Genomic DNA, 15,333 nt, shown 5'->3' on the forward strand with positions numbered 1-15,333 from the left:
GCAGCAAGGCCTTGGTTCCGTCCATTGGGGTGCGTGCCTGCAAGTGCTCATTACTCAGCCGGGTGGGGGGGGGGCGGGCGTCTGCGGGGGGGCATGTGTGTTTGTGGATGAGGACTCCTTTAATGAGATAATACACGGAAACCGCAGACTAGGGAGAGGGCGGATCCCAATCCTGCATTTATTTGAAAACAGGCGCCAGATGAACGCTTAGGGTTGCTCACCGGAGCAGGATGTCTCCCGTTGTCTGGGGGCCAGATTATTAGCTGCAGTTCTTTGGCTTTGCTTCCGTCATGGGCACGTCCAGCTTTTGTGCGGGAAGAGTGGGCGCAGGCTTCGTTTTACTGCCTGGCAGTTAGAAGATAAAGAAGTACCAGTGTGATGGGCAGCACGCCGGCCAGAGGGAACGCTGCTGTATATGTCACATGTGGCAAGCTGTTCAGACCATAAATCCAGAGTTCTCATAACAAGAATTCTTTATTTTCAAACAAAAACAAACATCTTGTTAAAAAATGAACTAGATCCTGCCAGGCCTCGTATTTCCAGGAGAGTCCTGACCTCAGACTGGTGGTTTAACCTGTTGCAGGCAGGGAGGGAGGGGACAGGCGGGCTTTGGTAGGAGGTGCCCTAGCCCCTGGGGTAGGGGGGATGCGAGCCAGCGGTTCTTCGGGGTCACAGAGGGACCCTACTTCCACCAGCAGTCCCACTGCCGCTGCAGAGTAGCCCAGTCGTGCTTGGATCAGGCCCCGCAGAGGGTGCATGTGCCCGGTAGAGCCACACGGGGCTGTAGCCTCTGCCTCCTGAGGCACCCGGCCTGCCAGCCTCTGCTCACAGCTTCCTACAGCCGAGGCCTCAGGTTCCAAAGACAGCAGAGTGAACTGCAGGCCTGCGCGCTGTGTGGTGGCAGCTCCGTGTTCTGGCTGCCACGCCAGCCGAGCCCCCTGGGTTGTGTGAGGAGGACTAGGGAGGGGTGAAGGTGATGCCCTGTAGGACCTTCTGGTGGGTGGTCAGTGGCCTCTGCGGAGCAGAGCCGAGTAGAGGACCCGTCTGCTATGTCACTGAGAGGGTATGGCGCCCTTTCCCAGCTCTTGGTCTCAACAAAGGCATCTTAGACTAACCTGTTATGTCTACCCCAAATTTAAAAACCCACACACCCCGAGGCCCCAAGTACCCCTGCCCTTCTGACCATGCCTCCTGGCTATGGCTGAGTCTGCGTTTTTGTTACCATCCAGGGGCTTTGCACGGAAAGTTCTCGTCCTCCTCACCTGGGTCGGTGGTCTTGGTGAACCGCCCCTAGCAACCCTAGCCATACCCTGCCCTCAAAGGCTTGTCCCCGTCCCTGCCCAGGGAGGTGCAGTGAACTCAAATGCCATTCACCTGTGAACATGGCTCTCCCCACACCCCCAGTCTTCAAAAGGACTCACAGAATTCTTGGAAATCACCCAGGTCTGTGGGGCATCCGGGGCCATCAGTCTTACCTCATCCAGCTGTCCCTCCACATCCTGCTCTCATAGAGAGAATGTCGTCAGAGGATTTTCCCTCTCATCTCTCCTGTAATAATAGTAAAATCATTTTTCCCATCAGAAATTCCCATTCTTGGGGCGCCTGGGTGGCTCAGTGGGTTAAGCCGCTGCCTTCGGCTCAGGTCATGATCTCGGAGTCCTGGGATCGAGTCCCGCATTGGGCTCTCTGCTCAGCAGGGAGCCTGCTTCCTCCTGTCTCTCTGCCTGCCTCTCTGCCTGCTTGTGATCTCTCTCTGTCAAATAAATAAATAAAATCTTTAAAAAAAAAAAAAAAAAAAAAAAAAAAAGAAATTCCCATTCTTGTTTAGGGCCTCCTGGGTAGTTCAGTCAGTTAAGTGTCCGACTCTTGGTTTAGGCTCAGGTCATGATCTCAGGGTCATGAGATCAAGCTCTGCATTGGGCTCTGTGCTCAGGGTCGGCTTGAGTTTCTCCCTCTCCCTCTGCCCCCCCCCCCCCCCAAGTAAATAAGAAATTTAAAAAAAATTTTTTTTCTCTTCTTAAGGAAAGAAAAAGACATTTTAAAGAAATTCCTAGTCCTGGGGTGCCTGGGTAGCTCAGTTGTTAAGCGTCTGCCTTTGGTTCAGGTCATGATCCCAGGGTCATGGGATGGAGCCCCACATCGGGCTCCCTGTTCGGCAGGAAGCCTGCTCCTCCCTCTCCCCCTCCTGCTGCTTGTGTTCCCTCTCTCGCTGTCTCTGTCAAATAAGTAAATAAAATCTTAAAAAAAAAAAAAGAAAGAAAGAAAGAAAGAAATCCTCAGTCCCATCCAGACAGATCACACTTTAAGAAGACCGTCTGGTGTAGGCTCCTTCTCAGCCGTGGAGCGGTGGGCACACTGTGGTTCCCCTGTGAAGCCCAACATTAGTTGAACTTGACCTTTGCAGGTTCACCTCAGTTTGTTCTCCTCCTCAGGTACCCAGACTCATGGTATCGTGATATCACCTCCAACAAGAAGTTCTTTTCCCTTGCCGCAACCTACAGGGGCGCCATCGTGGGAATGATAGTAGCCGAGATAAAAAGTAGGAGCAAGATACACAAGGAGGTAAGTATGTGTAGAGAGGGAGGTCCCTGTCCCTGCCACCGGGATGTGTGACCAAATCACGCTGCCTGCTCTGTGGCCCTTTCTCCTAGGAGCCCGGACCCATTACAAGACGCATCCCCAGTTGGTTTCTTCCTGGGTGTAGGTGATACAGTTAGACACGAACAGGAGACCCAGCCGCAGTCTTCACGACTGTCATTTCAAAGTAGGGAGGAGTGTAAATAACACGCTGAGAGCCCCCAGAGTTGTCGGGGGCTCTGGGAGGATCAGGGACTTGTAGAAACGGCCAGCAGTGCTGTGGTTGGTGGAAGGACATGCCAGGTTCCGGTTAGCGGTTAGCCAAGATCTTTTCATCCCTCTCCGAGATCTGTGTCGGGACTCCTAAGGGTCTAGGGGCCCCACGTCAGCAAGCTCTGCCCTGAGTGTAAAGTAAAACGCGAGGTCATGGCCACAGACACATGGTTCCACATGGTTGTCTTGGGTCAAGCTTCGGCCTAACAGTTTTGGTCATCTTTGGTCTTTGGTCATCGGGACGGAGCAGTGCTTACCGCGTGGGTGTGACACCAAGGGCAGGAAAGAACTCGCTGACAACGGGCAGCTGGTTCTACCTGTTTAGCTTCAGGTTATTTCTTCAGAAGTACAGTAAAGACATCTCCCTTTGAAAGACCCGACCCTGTCAAGTATACTCCATTTTGCCCATAATTAGATTCTGGCAAAGGTAGTTTCTTTTAAGAACTACCAGCTTCCTGCTGAGCTTTTTAATTCCACTTGGTCTCGCACTGGAGGTTAGATTCAGCAGCCTCCCAGGCCGGAACTCCATCTCCGGGACCGGGGGGCGGGCATGGGGCAGTGTGGGCGGCGCAGGGCGGTGGAGGGGCGGCTAAGGCCCCTGCTCCCTCTACTTAGAGACCACCTGGGGGCAGCGTCCAATCCTTAAGGCAAACCTTTGCAAGCTTTGTCTGGTCCCCAGTGCCCCATACGTGTCCATGCAACACGGTCGAATCCCTGTTACCGCCCTGCCTTTGCCCTGTGTCAGGATCCCCAAGAGAAGCAACACTCTGTATGTGCCTTAGTTGAGCCATTTGTGCCCTAAGGACCTGCACCCTGTCGTTTCTCTGTGGGTTGTGGGGGGTGACTCTCCATTATCCTTTGCTCTGTCCCCTCGCGCCCCAACCCCTGCCCCTGAAGTGTCATGATCGGGGAGTCGGTGGGTGAGATGTGCCCTGTACCAGGTGCCTCAGCCGTTAATCTGCCTCCGTGTCTGCCTTTTCCTTCAGGATGGAGATATTCTAGCCTCCAACTTCTCTGTTGACACCCAGGTTGCGTACATTCTAAGTCTGGGAGTAGTGAAGGAGTTCAGGAAGCATGGCATAGGTAAGGGGTGCTGAGCTCGAGGACGAGCCACGTCTGCTCCAGCCTCCCTGTCCAGTCGTTTCCCATGTGCCGATGACCAGCCCATGTCCCTCGTCCCCCCATCCTGCAGGGACGTTCAGCCTCCTGCCCTACCACCAGTCCATGGGCCTTCAACCTGCGCTGTTTGCATCCACCGTCAGGTCTCTGGGGAATGGGCCCCTCTCAGCACACCTGCCACCACACACGACTTATGTTTAGTCCCAAAGTGTTCTTGATTAAGGGTAGAAAAATAGTCCCAGGGACGCCTGGGGGGCTCAGTCGGTTAGCGTCTGCCTTCAGCTCAGGTCATGATCCCTGAGATCACGAGGGATCCTGAGATCCTGAGGTCAAGTCTCACATTCTTCCTCCTCCTGCCACTCCCCCTGCTTGTGCTCTCTCCTTCTCACTATCTGACAAACAAAATCTTTTATTTTTTTATTTTTATTTTTTTTAAAGATTTTATTTATTTATCTAACAGACAGAGATCACAAGTAGGCAGAGAGGCAGGCAGAGAGAGAGGAGGAAGCAGGCTCCCTGCCGAGCAGAGAGCCCGATGTGGGGGCTCGATCCCAGGACCCCGGGACCATGACCCGAGCCGAAGGCAGAGGCTTCAACCCACTGAGCCACCCAGGCGCCCCAAACAAAATCTTTTAAAAAAGAGAAAAAAACAGTCCGGCTGCCGTTTATCAGACGCCTGCTGCATGCGGGGAGCTGTGCCCAGGCCTGTCTCCAGGTTCCCCCGACTCTGCCACCTGGCTAGTAGGCAGCGGTCTTTCTGTGTGACCCAGGCCTGCCTGGTCTGCCTTTTCCAGGGCTCTCGTTTGCTCTTTCCGTCGTAGGAGAGTTTAATGAGTCTCCACCCCGGTCCCAGCCCCTTCGAGGGAACTCCCTGGCCCCGATCTGTGGTTCCAGATGCCCAACTGTGTGTGGCAGACGAGCCCCATCTGGCTTTGGGATTTTAGGGGCTTTGACCGGGTGGTTATGGGAGTTTCATCTTCGGTGTAGTGGCAGGGAGATCTGTAGACGTGTCTGGCAAGGTCGCCTCCTCGTTCTGCTTCATGCTCCCTGCCAGCCTGCCCTGCTGTGTGTGACTGTCACCCCTTCTCCTGCAGGTTCCCTTTTACTTGAGAGTTTGAAGGATCACATATCAACCACCGCCCAGGACCACTGCAAAGCCATCTACCTGCACGTCCTCACCACCAACAACACAGCAATAAACTTCTATGAAAACAGAGACTTTAAGCAACATCACTATCTCCCCTATTACTACTCCATCCGAGGGGTCCTCAAAGATGGCTTCACCTATGTGCTCTACATCAACGGCGGTCACCCTCCCTGGACAATCCTATATCCTTTACTTCTCGGGGGTGAGGGATGTGGTTTCCCAGTCTCAAGGGTGACTTGCAGGGGCAGGGCCTATACGCCAGATGGAGCTGCGTTGCCTTCACATGATTCACGAGGCCAAGCTCACGGGACACGTTTTTCCTGACCAGGTGGTGGTGTGGGTAGATCTGGTTGTGCTCAGTGTTCCTCAGACTTCAGCTGGCATGAGCTGTGGGCTTTAACGCTCTCGGCCCGTGGTCCACCCACCCACCCACCAAAGAGTGATGGAGAGCCTCCTGCTCCGGGCGCGCAGGAGAGACACTTGTGAGCCCGGCAGACCAGCCCCCGCCCGCAGCGGGCCCTGTTCGGGCTGGGGAGAAGACGCACAATGGGGTGAAGAGAATTGCTGGCTGTTTGGAGCGCTTGGGTTCAGACCTCCCTTTCCCGAGGCCTGTGACCTAGAGCTGTGTTCCTCCCCTACTCTCTCCTCTTTAGCCCTCTCTGGGCCGGGATAGGAAGGAGGGAGGCCGGGAGACTCCCTGATGGGGGGTGTGGCCCCCGACACTGTGAGCGCGCGAGGAATGAACCGGGGGGAGGTGACGATTTGGCCGTGTCACAGGGGAGTAAACAGGAGGGAGAGGAGCGGCCCCAGACCCTGCAGGCCTCCTAGTCCCTGGGAAGCTGGGACCCCCTCCTTGTCCCAGGGCCAAGGCCCTGCCGTTCTGATGACTGAGCGTGGGAGTGAACTGGGAACGCTTGCTCTTCCAGCATACCTGTCGCCCCAGCCCACAGTCCCCGTCTGCCAGCTTTGGTCCAGCTGTCCCATGCCCGAGGCCTCGCCGAAGGTCCTCTTGCACCGCACGCTACCCTAGCTTGTTTGGCACAGCAGAGGACCCTCCAGCTGAAAGACTCTCCGGAGCTTTGGGTGTCCTTCAGGAACGGTGTGGCATCTGCACGCAGTCCTGCAGATGGCTCTGTGGGCCCCTGCTGACAGTGCCACCCAGGGTGCGTGGGCAGGCCAGGCGAGTTGGAGTCTTCCTTAACGGAGCCCCACGGACTACATCCAACACCTGGGCTCCGCGCTAGCAAACCTGAGCCCTTGCTCCATCCCGCACAGGATCTACCGTCAGGCCCACAGCCTGCTCTGCAGCTTCCTGCCGTGGTCTGGCATCTCCAGCAAGGGCGGCATTGCCTACAGCCGGACCATGTGATGCCAGCTGGGCGACCGCCAGCAGGCCCCGCCCTTCGGCACCCCGCAGAACCCGCCTTCCTGGCTGTCGGACTTCTGTCTTCTGCAGAGGAGCCGGTGACCCCTGGCCGGGCCCGCTGGCCTGCCCCAGCTGCCGGCGGGGTGCTACGCAGGCTCGGAGCAGAGCATCGTGGGCACACCTGGACTCTGACAGGTACGTGGGAGCGGGGTGGTGTGGGGAGAGGGGAGCAGAGCCCAGTGGGATGGTGGTACCAGGAAATGAAGCCCGTGCCTCCCTCAGCCGTAAAAACAGGAGGGCCTGAGTGGCACTTGCGGCACCGGTATGTTGGGAAGTGGTCCCAAGAGCTGAGGTAGCCTGACTGACTTTCAGAGACTTCAGGAAGGAAAACTGAGTCCTTGAGCCCTTGGCCAGACTTCTGTCTTTTCACTTCCTGAACTACATTTTAAATAGGAATGCATTCACATGGTTCAAAAATGGAGAAGGCACCAAAAGATGAAGCTGCTCCTCCCGCTGGCCCCAACCACTCAGCTGCCCTCCTTCCGCATCGTCCCACGCGCCAGGTCTGCTTTGGCAGCAGCCGCTTGGGGCAGGGGCCTGGTAAACCAGAGCTCTGCTCAGGTGCGCCCACTTCTGAGGTCATGAGTGCCACAGAGAGCGATCTCTCAGACCTCCGAGCCACAAGGGGTCACACGGACTGCCAGGCCCACACCCTGGTGCTTGGACGCAGCCCAGAGCACGTGGGTGCTGGGGGACTCATGAGGAGGCACTGCACGACCACCTGGGCTGGATTCCCCCCATCTGTGCCTTGATCTGTGTGCAGACTGGGAGGGACTCCGGGCCTGGAGGGCTCGTGCTCCAGGCTAGAGCAGGACATCTCCCTGGGGGCCTTCACCCCTGCTCCCCTCTTCTTTCCCACAGGCTCTTCCAGCCCTCTTTCCTTTTCTGGTAACCTCCGGAAACCTCCGCCTCTGCCTGCGTGCGCCCTGGTCCCGCCTTCATGCGCGTGCGCCAGCCCCACTGGCCGGCTGGGCTGTGGCGGCGTTCACTGTGGTCTGTTTCCTCCTCTGATCCCTCCCCCTCCACTGCTGGTTCCTTCTAGCTCCTTCCTCTAGAGCCGGAATGAACTTTTATTGGAAGGGAGGAACCCAGGTGTTAGGGACAGACCTCACCTAAAGACAGGGGAGCCTCAGAACAACAAGGGGGTGAAAGGGAATGCCAGATCCTTGTCCAAAACCAGCCCGCAGAAGCCTGGGGGGGGGGAGCAGTCCCTGCCTCTCTGTGAGGGGCTGTCGCTTGGTGGGCGGAGCCCAGAGGCTTTTCACCCAAGCACAGATCTCGTGTTGGGTCCATGGTCAAAGGAGCGAGACTGATACAAAGCAAAGGTCAAGCAAAGCTTTATTTCGCGCCAAGCATCAAGAATCAAACTGACCGGCCCGGGCCGTCTCTTGCTAGAGGCGACCCCTCCCAGCCTCACAGACTAACTGTTATAGAGCGAAGGCCCTGTGGTTGAGCCTGGCCACACACAGGTGGCCAGATGAATTCACCCTATAGTAGTTATTTGACTCAGCCTATGACCTTGGCTAGAATTGGCGCCTTTGTCTGGCGACTAAAAGGCGGGGCTCCCACTTCTTGGCGGGTAATACGTGCGCTTTCACGTCCTTGGATCTGGGCTCCGTTATCTCTGCTCAGCCTGACATGTCCTGGTATCTGCGCTCCGTTATTGGGGCTATTTGGCCGTATTTTACCAGCCAGCCATATTTCATCGGTTCTGTTTCTAAGCGCTTTGCTCTTGGGGGAAGGGGCAGGTTCAATCTAAGTTTATTGCATAAACAATAAAATGGCTCGCTCTGGCTAAGCAGGCCCTTACACTCAGGGGCTTAGACCCTGACGCGGGAGGTCAAGCCCTCCGGTGCCCTCCTGCTGAGGGCTTCTGGCTGTCTTGGGGAGTGCGGATCTGCCTATTAGATGGCAGGTGTTGGCTCACCTGAGCTGTCCCCAAAGCTGGGCTGAGGACAGGGGCAGTGAGGTTCCCGGGGGTCCCCTCCCCAGCCCCCAAGTCCATGAGCTATAGCTCCCAAGATGCAGACAGGAGGAAGTCGAGTGCTCTCGATCCAATGGGGCCCGGCCTTTGGGGCTGGGGGCCATCACGTGCCTTGCAGCCCCTCAGTCCCCAGGGGCAGAGACAGGAGAAGCTGTCAGAGCCAGGAAGTGCGCGTGCAAACCTCACTGGCTTCTGGCGTCACCCTGACCCCCACCCCCCGCCGCTTGCCGCCTGCCCTGCCCTCTGCAATAGAGGGGGTGGCGGTCATGCCCAGTGTTGCTGTGGTGTTATGGAGCCATGGCCGCGGTGCGCCGGCCTTAGGGCAGGAGAAGGGGGAGCAACCAGGCCGGGGGCCGAGGGCCGAGGGACTGCCACACTCCCCTCCCCCAGAACTGCCCAGCCTGGGGCCGCCTCCACTCTCCGGGTGGGAGAAAGGTGTTCTCAAGAGGAGGGCGAGCCCTGGGCTGGAGAAGCACTTCTCCTCCTCCAACCACCTTCTGACTGGCAGCACCCCCCTCAGGGACAGGTCCCCGGCTCGCTGACCTGTCCCCACCTCTGCACTGACCTTGGCGACATGCTGAGACCCAGCTTGGTGTTCTGTCTCATCTGAATCAACGGTGACGTGTGATTTTTATTTCTGCCCCGGGGGTCAGGAAGAGTCTTCTGGAAGGTTTTGCCTTGGACATTCATAATCAAGCTCAGAGGCCTTGCCCTGCCCTTCTGTCCCTGCCCCCAACCACTGCAGCGTCCAGCCTGTGTTGAACAGATTGTAGTGTTTTGTCTCATTACAAATAAACAGACTTTAATTGGTCACATCTTGTCTTTCCAGTGCCAGGCCGCCACACTTTGGGCCCCAGCTCTGTGGCGGAGGGCAGATCAGGAACTGATTGTCCGGTTCCAAGGAGGGCTTCCAGCTGAAAGGGCTGACTGCTTTTGCCTCATCTGCCAACCAAGGCAGTGGTGGGGTAGCAGTTCTAGAGCTGAGCAGCGCACCGGGCTCTGCGAGCAGAAGGCCCTCAGTGGCCACCAGCGCTTCGGGGGTCTCTCAGCAGCTTGTGGCCTTAGCTAGGGCCTGGTCCTGTCACGAGGCACTGTCCTGGCTTAGAGAAGGTTCCACAGGGGACTCAACACAATTGTCAGGTGGAGACTCTGGGCCACAGCATGGGAACCTGGGGGAGGGCGCCTCTGGCTGGGCCAAGCCTGGGGCTGGGGGTTTCCACCAGTCTCTCCTCGGAGCTTCTGGCCACTCTGGGGAAGGAGGTCTTGTTTGCCACTCCATTGGGCAGATGAGGACGACTGGTTCAGGGACCGCGAGTTAGCTCACAGCGACTCAGCGTGTGAATGGTGGCCGGAGAGCCCAGCCCAGGCCGGGACCCCTCCAGAGCCCATGTGTATTGCTCCCTGGGAGTCGGGCATGATCCAGGCGGCCCTTCCTGGGGCACAGGGCGGAGGCACCTGCAGAGCTGGGTGTGGGGGAGCCCCCGGGGCAGGGGAGGGGTTGATACCCCACAGGGGGCACCGAACAGCATCCCTGGTGCCGGCAAGTCACACCCAGGTTACTAGTGTTGGTGCAGTTTCCTCTGTGCCACTGGGCCAGCTTCAGGAGTAAGTAGCGGACTCGCTGGGGCCCTTGCCCGGCTGTGTGGCCGACTGTCAGCCCCCCGGAGGATGGGGCCCGTGGTTGAGCCTTGCCCTGAACACAGCTGTGCCTTCCCAGGCCGTCCTCCCTGCAGTGGGCTTCAAGGGCACAGTGTCCCCAGAGTGGTGAGTGCACATTTCCACAAGTGTCTGCTGGTCTGGGATGTTCCTTCACGTCAGCTCCTGGGCCCCAGGACACTGGGACTGTGGCTTCGCTCTCAGCCTCTCACAGAGTGTTTTTCAAGAAAGTCTCGGGAGGTCCAGGGAGGAGCTGTGTAGAGGTCAGCCCAGCGAGTTCTCTTTGGATCCAGCTTGTCTGCTGCAGCAGTCTCTCCCACGGAAGGGCTGGGGCCCATGAATCGCTCCAGGAGGGCCCAGAGCTTGGCTGTGGCTGTGGCTCCCTCCACATGGCCTCCCCCGGACTGACCTGGTTTCCCATCATGTGAGACCGGCCTCCCCCAGTGCACACACTGGAAGCTGCCAGGCGTCCTTCAGGCCAGATCTGCCTGGAGCCCCTCGTGGGGCCACATTCTGTTGGTCAAACAAGACCTTGAGCCAGTCCCAATTCAAGGTGGGGGGAGGGGGACTCCATGAGCCAGATACTGGGACACATGCATTAGAGGCCACCACAGTGGCCACTGACCACAGCCTGGGTGTCCCAGGATCTGGACTGTGGAGTGGCCTCTGCTCCCCTTTGAGCCTCACGGCTTCCTCCAAAAGTGAGGGGATTGTACCTCTGACTGTCTACAGGGACCATCTACTGTGGCTTCTGGCAAGATCTCATTTCTGCCCAGTGCCTGGGACAGCCTCCCTAGCTTCTGTCTTCATCCTACCTGGCCTTGGTCTTCTGAGGCAGTAGGTGTTGTGGCAGAGGGAGGAGACACCCTTTTTGTCATCCCCTCAAGTGGCTCATCTGGTGGACCTGCTGAGTGGCTATGTCCCTGTCCCGGTCCCAGCTGCAGCGTTCAACATCTCTCATCAGTCCTCCTCCTAGGGCTGTTCTCTGGCTGCTGCAACTCAGGCTCCCACCACGCAGGGCCACAGCCACACTGTAACAACCTGAAAACCCCCCAGGGACCAAAGTCTCCAGAATCTGCTGTCCCAGGGACCTCCAAAATGAGACTAGGGTACAAGGGCTGGGAGGGGACCTAATGGATTATTCCTCTCCATCTGAAAGGAACCCAGTTGTCCAGGTGTCCAGAGTGTCCTTGACATCATCACCTGATTTGCCTGGAGCCCTTGGTGGGGCCGGCTCAGCCACAGGCTGACCTGGGCTGCTGGGACTGGAAGTCAGCCACACAATGTGGGGCATTGAGACAAACCCAGGACATCCCATCCTGTCCCCCTGGGCTGAGGTCTAGTGATAAAGAACAGGGGATTTCAACCAGAGTGATCCTGACATACACACACACACACACACACACACACACACACACACCTGCCCAGGGGACATTGACACTGTCTGGAGACACTTATCACACTGGGGGACATCCTACAATGCACAGGATGGCAGCCCCAGCAGAAAGATCCAGACCCAAATGTCAGCAGAGTCGAGGTTGAGACACCTTGGTACAGAGGAGTCCAAACTGTACGTGCCTGGAGACCAGCCTGCCTGGGAGAAGGACCGTACCCATCCTGCGTGGAGGGACAGGGCAGCTAGGGGTCCCCCAAGGGGCAGTGAACTAACCAAGGACTGTGAGCGGTGGCATGGGGTTCAGGCCAACATTTCCGCCCGGGTGGAGAGCTTTCTGTCTTCCCCGGCACCCTCCCTACATCCGGCCTGCTTCGTTTGTCCTCCGCGGTCTCAGCTAGATGGCGTGGCTTGCATTTAGGTCTGTTGAGATGTGCATCCAGGAAGACTTCGAGGAGTTTCCCCCGCCAGAGGAGGACATTCACCTCGCAGCCAACACCAGCAGCACCGTGGATCTTCCCTGGCATCAACCCGGAAGTTCACTCTCAACACAGATGGCAGGTGCTCCAAGAGGCTCTTTCTCTGCATTGACCTCGCCACAGACAGAACCAGGGACAAGAAGGTGCAGGCCTTGGCTTTTATTGAAATTAGACCTGTGGGCTCCCCGGCTTCTTGGGGCCTAAATCTCCGCTCAGCCTGGCCTCCCAGGGACAATTGGCCGACCTGAACTGGAGCAGGCTGCAAGGGTTTCTATTTTTTCTGTTCCTCCTGCAGGACTTCCTCCTCCCTCCCCCCCTTGAGTCTTCTTCCTGAGGCTGGCCCAAGCTCTGGTGCTGGGCAGCTGCTGGGGTGTCTCAGTGTGGGACGACTGCCGGTAGGGACTGAGCCCTTTCTGCCTCCTCCTGAGCCTGCCTCCTCCTGAGCCATCCTTTTTCCTCCTGTCCACAGCTGGGACAGCCAGGCTTGGCACTCAGATTCCTATGGTCTCTCCAGAGCCCCAGAGCGGGTTCGCTTGCATAAGGGACATGTGGACTCCTCTGAGGCCCCCCAGGACCTCTTGGGCCTGAGCCCCAAGCCTTCGGAGGGACCCAGCTGGGAGGGGACACCCTTGGCTGGGTCCATGCTGGAACTGGAAGCTGAGGAAAGTAGGGAGAGACAAATCACTCAGAGGGACCCAAGTGGAGGCTGCCAGGCTATCCTACGAACCCCTCCCCAACCCCCAGAACCTGGCATTCTTCAAAATAGGAAGGGAGGGGGAATTCTCCTGAAAGAGAGCCCATGAGGGAGGGAGGAAGGAGGAGGAAACAGATGGTTCAAGCTGAAAGGACCCTTGTCTCACCACCCCCTCATTTTATAAATGGGCACACTGAAGCTGGGGACAGCAGGGGTGATGGTGGGGAGCTGTCCAAGGTCTCTCATTGAGTGCAGAGCTGGGACAGGAACCCTCGAACCTTGGGAATGAAGAAGGGCCCATCTCGGTCCACCTGAGTCCTCAGCCAACCCTTCCCTGAGTCGTTCCTTCCTGTCTCCAGCCCTGCCTCACCCGGACAGGTGCTTACCTGTATTTCCCAGGCTGTCCCTGGGCACTGGAGCTTCCAGAAGGGCTGAGCAATGGCTGTTAACGGAGCCCAGAGTCCCCTGTGGCAGGTCTAGGGGCCAGGCCATGCCCTCAGGCCGTGGGAAGCAGCCCCTGGCCATGAGCCGGCCTAGCCAGTGGCTCTCACACTGGCCAGCAGCCTGCATGTGGCCCGGCAGGTAGAGAGCCAGGCCCCGGAGGTGGCGCAGCCGGAAGTTCTTGGGCTTGCTTCCCTGGGCACTGGGGCACTGCTGCTGCTGGGCCCCCAGTCCCCCCTCGTAGATGTTGGGTGGTGTGTCGGGGTGGCTGGGATGTCCTCGGGCCCAGCTCACTGCATCTGCAGAGGGGAGAGCAGGAGGGTGGTGGCTGGCAGGCCGCAGCAGCCACTAAGGGAGAACACAGTCACATGCTCCAAGACCAGCTGGTGTGATGGGCGCTACCTGTGACTTGCTGAGCCTCACTCTACCTTTCCGTCAAATGGGCTCAGTCCCCTGCCTCCCACCAATCCCCTCTCAACACACACATACTACTCCTCTTCCCTTTCCCAACCAACAGGAAGGTCTGAGAAGCCTGAGATCGTGACAGAAAGAGCTCTTTCAGTATTTCCAGCCCTTTCTACCACCCCTTTCTTCCCCCTACCCTAGAAAGAGCATTCCAGTGTCAGTATAGAAATTGCACAGTGGGATTGGGATCACACAGTCCAGGGTCACACAGCCTAGAACAGTGGCCATTCCCCTCTCCCAAGCATGCATGTCCCTGAGGCCACTCTGGTGGCTTTGGGCCCAGGTCAGGATAGGAGTGCATCTCTCCTCCCGCCACTCCTCCCTGCAGCCCGGCACCTTCTCTTATGCGCAGCTCAGAGAACGCACAGACCAAGGCTTCCATGGAGGGCCAGCGTGGTGGGGGAGGAGCGGCTGGGCCTCCTGTGCAGCAGGGCTCTGCTCTCCCCCACTTGGGTCTGCAGGTCTCCCATGGCAACCAGCTCTGTGATGTCAAACGGAAGACTCCCAGCCTTCCTGGACTCCCAAGTTTGGGAGGGGATGCTGCCCAGGGCTGGAGCAGGGTGGGTGGAGGGCAAGGGAAGGGGGTGGAACCCTAGGGGAGGTCCCTGATCCTCTGACGTGGGACAAGCTACACAAAATAGACTCAGCTCTTGCAGGCTGGAAAGTCACTCCCAGGGTGACCTCTTGGGGTCTCAGTTTGCTCCTCATTGGGTGGGAAATGAGGCTTTAGGGACACAGACTTGGTGAGATCTGAGCCAGTGCTTTGAGCCTGCTGAGGAGGTGGTTCAGGGTAGCTGAGCAAGTCACTTAATTTTTCTGAAATTACAATGTCCGTTGCCCTGTAAATAGATGATGGGGTATCACGTGGGTCATACCAAGTATTAGGATGTGGAAGAACCGGAGCTCTCGCGTACTGCTGAGGGGAATGTAAAGTGGTAACACTGCTTTGGGAGACAGTTTCTTCAAAAATTAAACTTTCACCTCTCCTCATTCACAGATGACGTGCTCTCATATAGGGAAAACATTAACTCACATGTAAAAACAAAGCTTCTTTGAGCTGATAAAAACCAGTAGAGAGAAAAAGGTTCAGCTCATTAGTTACAGGATATAAGATCCACACAAAAAATTAATTGTATTTTTATGTACTAGCAAGGAACAAAAAGAATAAAACAAATTTAAGGAGGTACAAGATAACACTGAAAACTACAAAACAGCTAGAAAAAAAGACTGACAAATAAAATACCCCCCAAAATCCTTGTTCATGGATTGAAGGTTTAACATTGTTAAGACAGCAACACTCCCCAAAATGATCTACAAATTCAGTGCAATCCGTATCAGAATCTCAGTAGTCTTTTAGACAGAAACAGGAAAGCTGATCTTAAAATTCATGTGGAATTGCAAGCCAAATACCCAAAAACAATCTCAAAAAAGAAAAAATTGGAAGACTCCTTTTCCCTGATTGCAAAACTTAACTCTAATGCTACAATAACCAAAACGGTGTGGAATGAGTATAAGGCTCAACATCTCAACCAATGTAATAAAAAGGAGAGTCCAGAAATGAAGTCATGTATCTGTGGTCAATTGATTTTCAACAAGGGGACCAAGACCATTTAGTGGGGTAAAAGTCCCTTCAACAGGTAGTGCTGGGACAACCAGACAGCCACAACCAAAAGAATGAA

The 15,333-nt window shown here is 56.7% G+C and overlaps 2 protein-coding genes across 8 annotated transcripts in view; one reads left to right on the plus strand and one right to left on the minus strand.

Annotated features, from left to right (window-relative positions):
• NAA60 (N-alpha-acetyltransferase 60, NatF catalytic subunit) overlaps positions 1 to 12,132 on the plus strand; it is a 29,688-nt gene extending 17,556 nt beyond the window's left edge. For 2 of the 5 annotated variants that reach the window (XM_047713773.1, XM_047713772.1), the window contains 5 exons: positions 2,433 to 2,562; positions 3,837 to 3,933; positions 5,064 to 5,298; positions 6,329 to 6,677; positions 6,936 to 9,337. In XM_047713773.1, the coding sequence (XP_047569729.1) occupies positions 2,433 to 2,562; positions 3,837 to 3,933; positions 5,064 to 5,298; positions 6,329 to 6,485 (619 nt within the window). In that variant the 3' untranslated portion in view covers positions 6,486 to 6,677; positions 6,936 to 9,337. Of the gene's footprint in view, positions 1 to 2,432; positions 2,563 to 3,836; positions 3,934 to 5,063; positions 5,299 to 6,328; positions 6,678 to 6,935; positions 9,338 to 11,996 lie in introns of those variants that run through there. The other 3 variants (XM_047713770.1, XM_047713771.1, XM_047713768.1) reach the window with 3 other exon arrangements.
• Positions 12,089 to 14,116, minus strand: C18H16orf90 (chromosome 18 C16orf90 homolog). 3 transcript variants are annotated; one of them, XM_047713780.1, is made up of 3 exons: positions 13,991 to 14,116; positions 13,135 to 13,488; positions 12,089 to 12,167 (listed from the first exon to the last, which is right to left on the minus strand). In XM_047713780.1, exons 1-3 carry the CDS (start codon positions 14,034 to 14,036, stop codon positions 12,121 to 12,123), a joined length of 447 nt encoding a protein of 148 aa, XP_047569736.1. In that variant the 5' UTR covers positions 14,037 to 14,116; the 3' UTR covers positions 12,089 to 12,120. The 3 variants fall into 3 exon arrangements, with proteins under 3 accessions (XP_047569736.1, XP_047569734.1, XP_047569733.1); XM_047713778.1 differs by lacking the exon at positions 12,089 to 12,167 and adding an exon at positions 12,554 to 12,711 and having other exon boundaries at positions 14,021 to 14,116; XM_047713777.1 differs by lacking the exon at positions 12,089 to 12,167 and adding an exon at positions 12,554 to 12,711.
• Between the last annotated feature and the right edge of the window lie 1,217 nt (positions 14,117 to 15,333).

The sequence above is a fragment of the Lutra lutra genome, chromosome 18, assembly GCF_902655055.1.
Source record: "Lutra lutra chromosome 18, mLutLut1.2, whole genome shotgun sequence".
Lineage (NCBI taxonomy): Eukaryota > Metazoa > Chordata > Mammalia > Carnivora > Mustelidae > Lutra > Lutra lutra.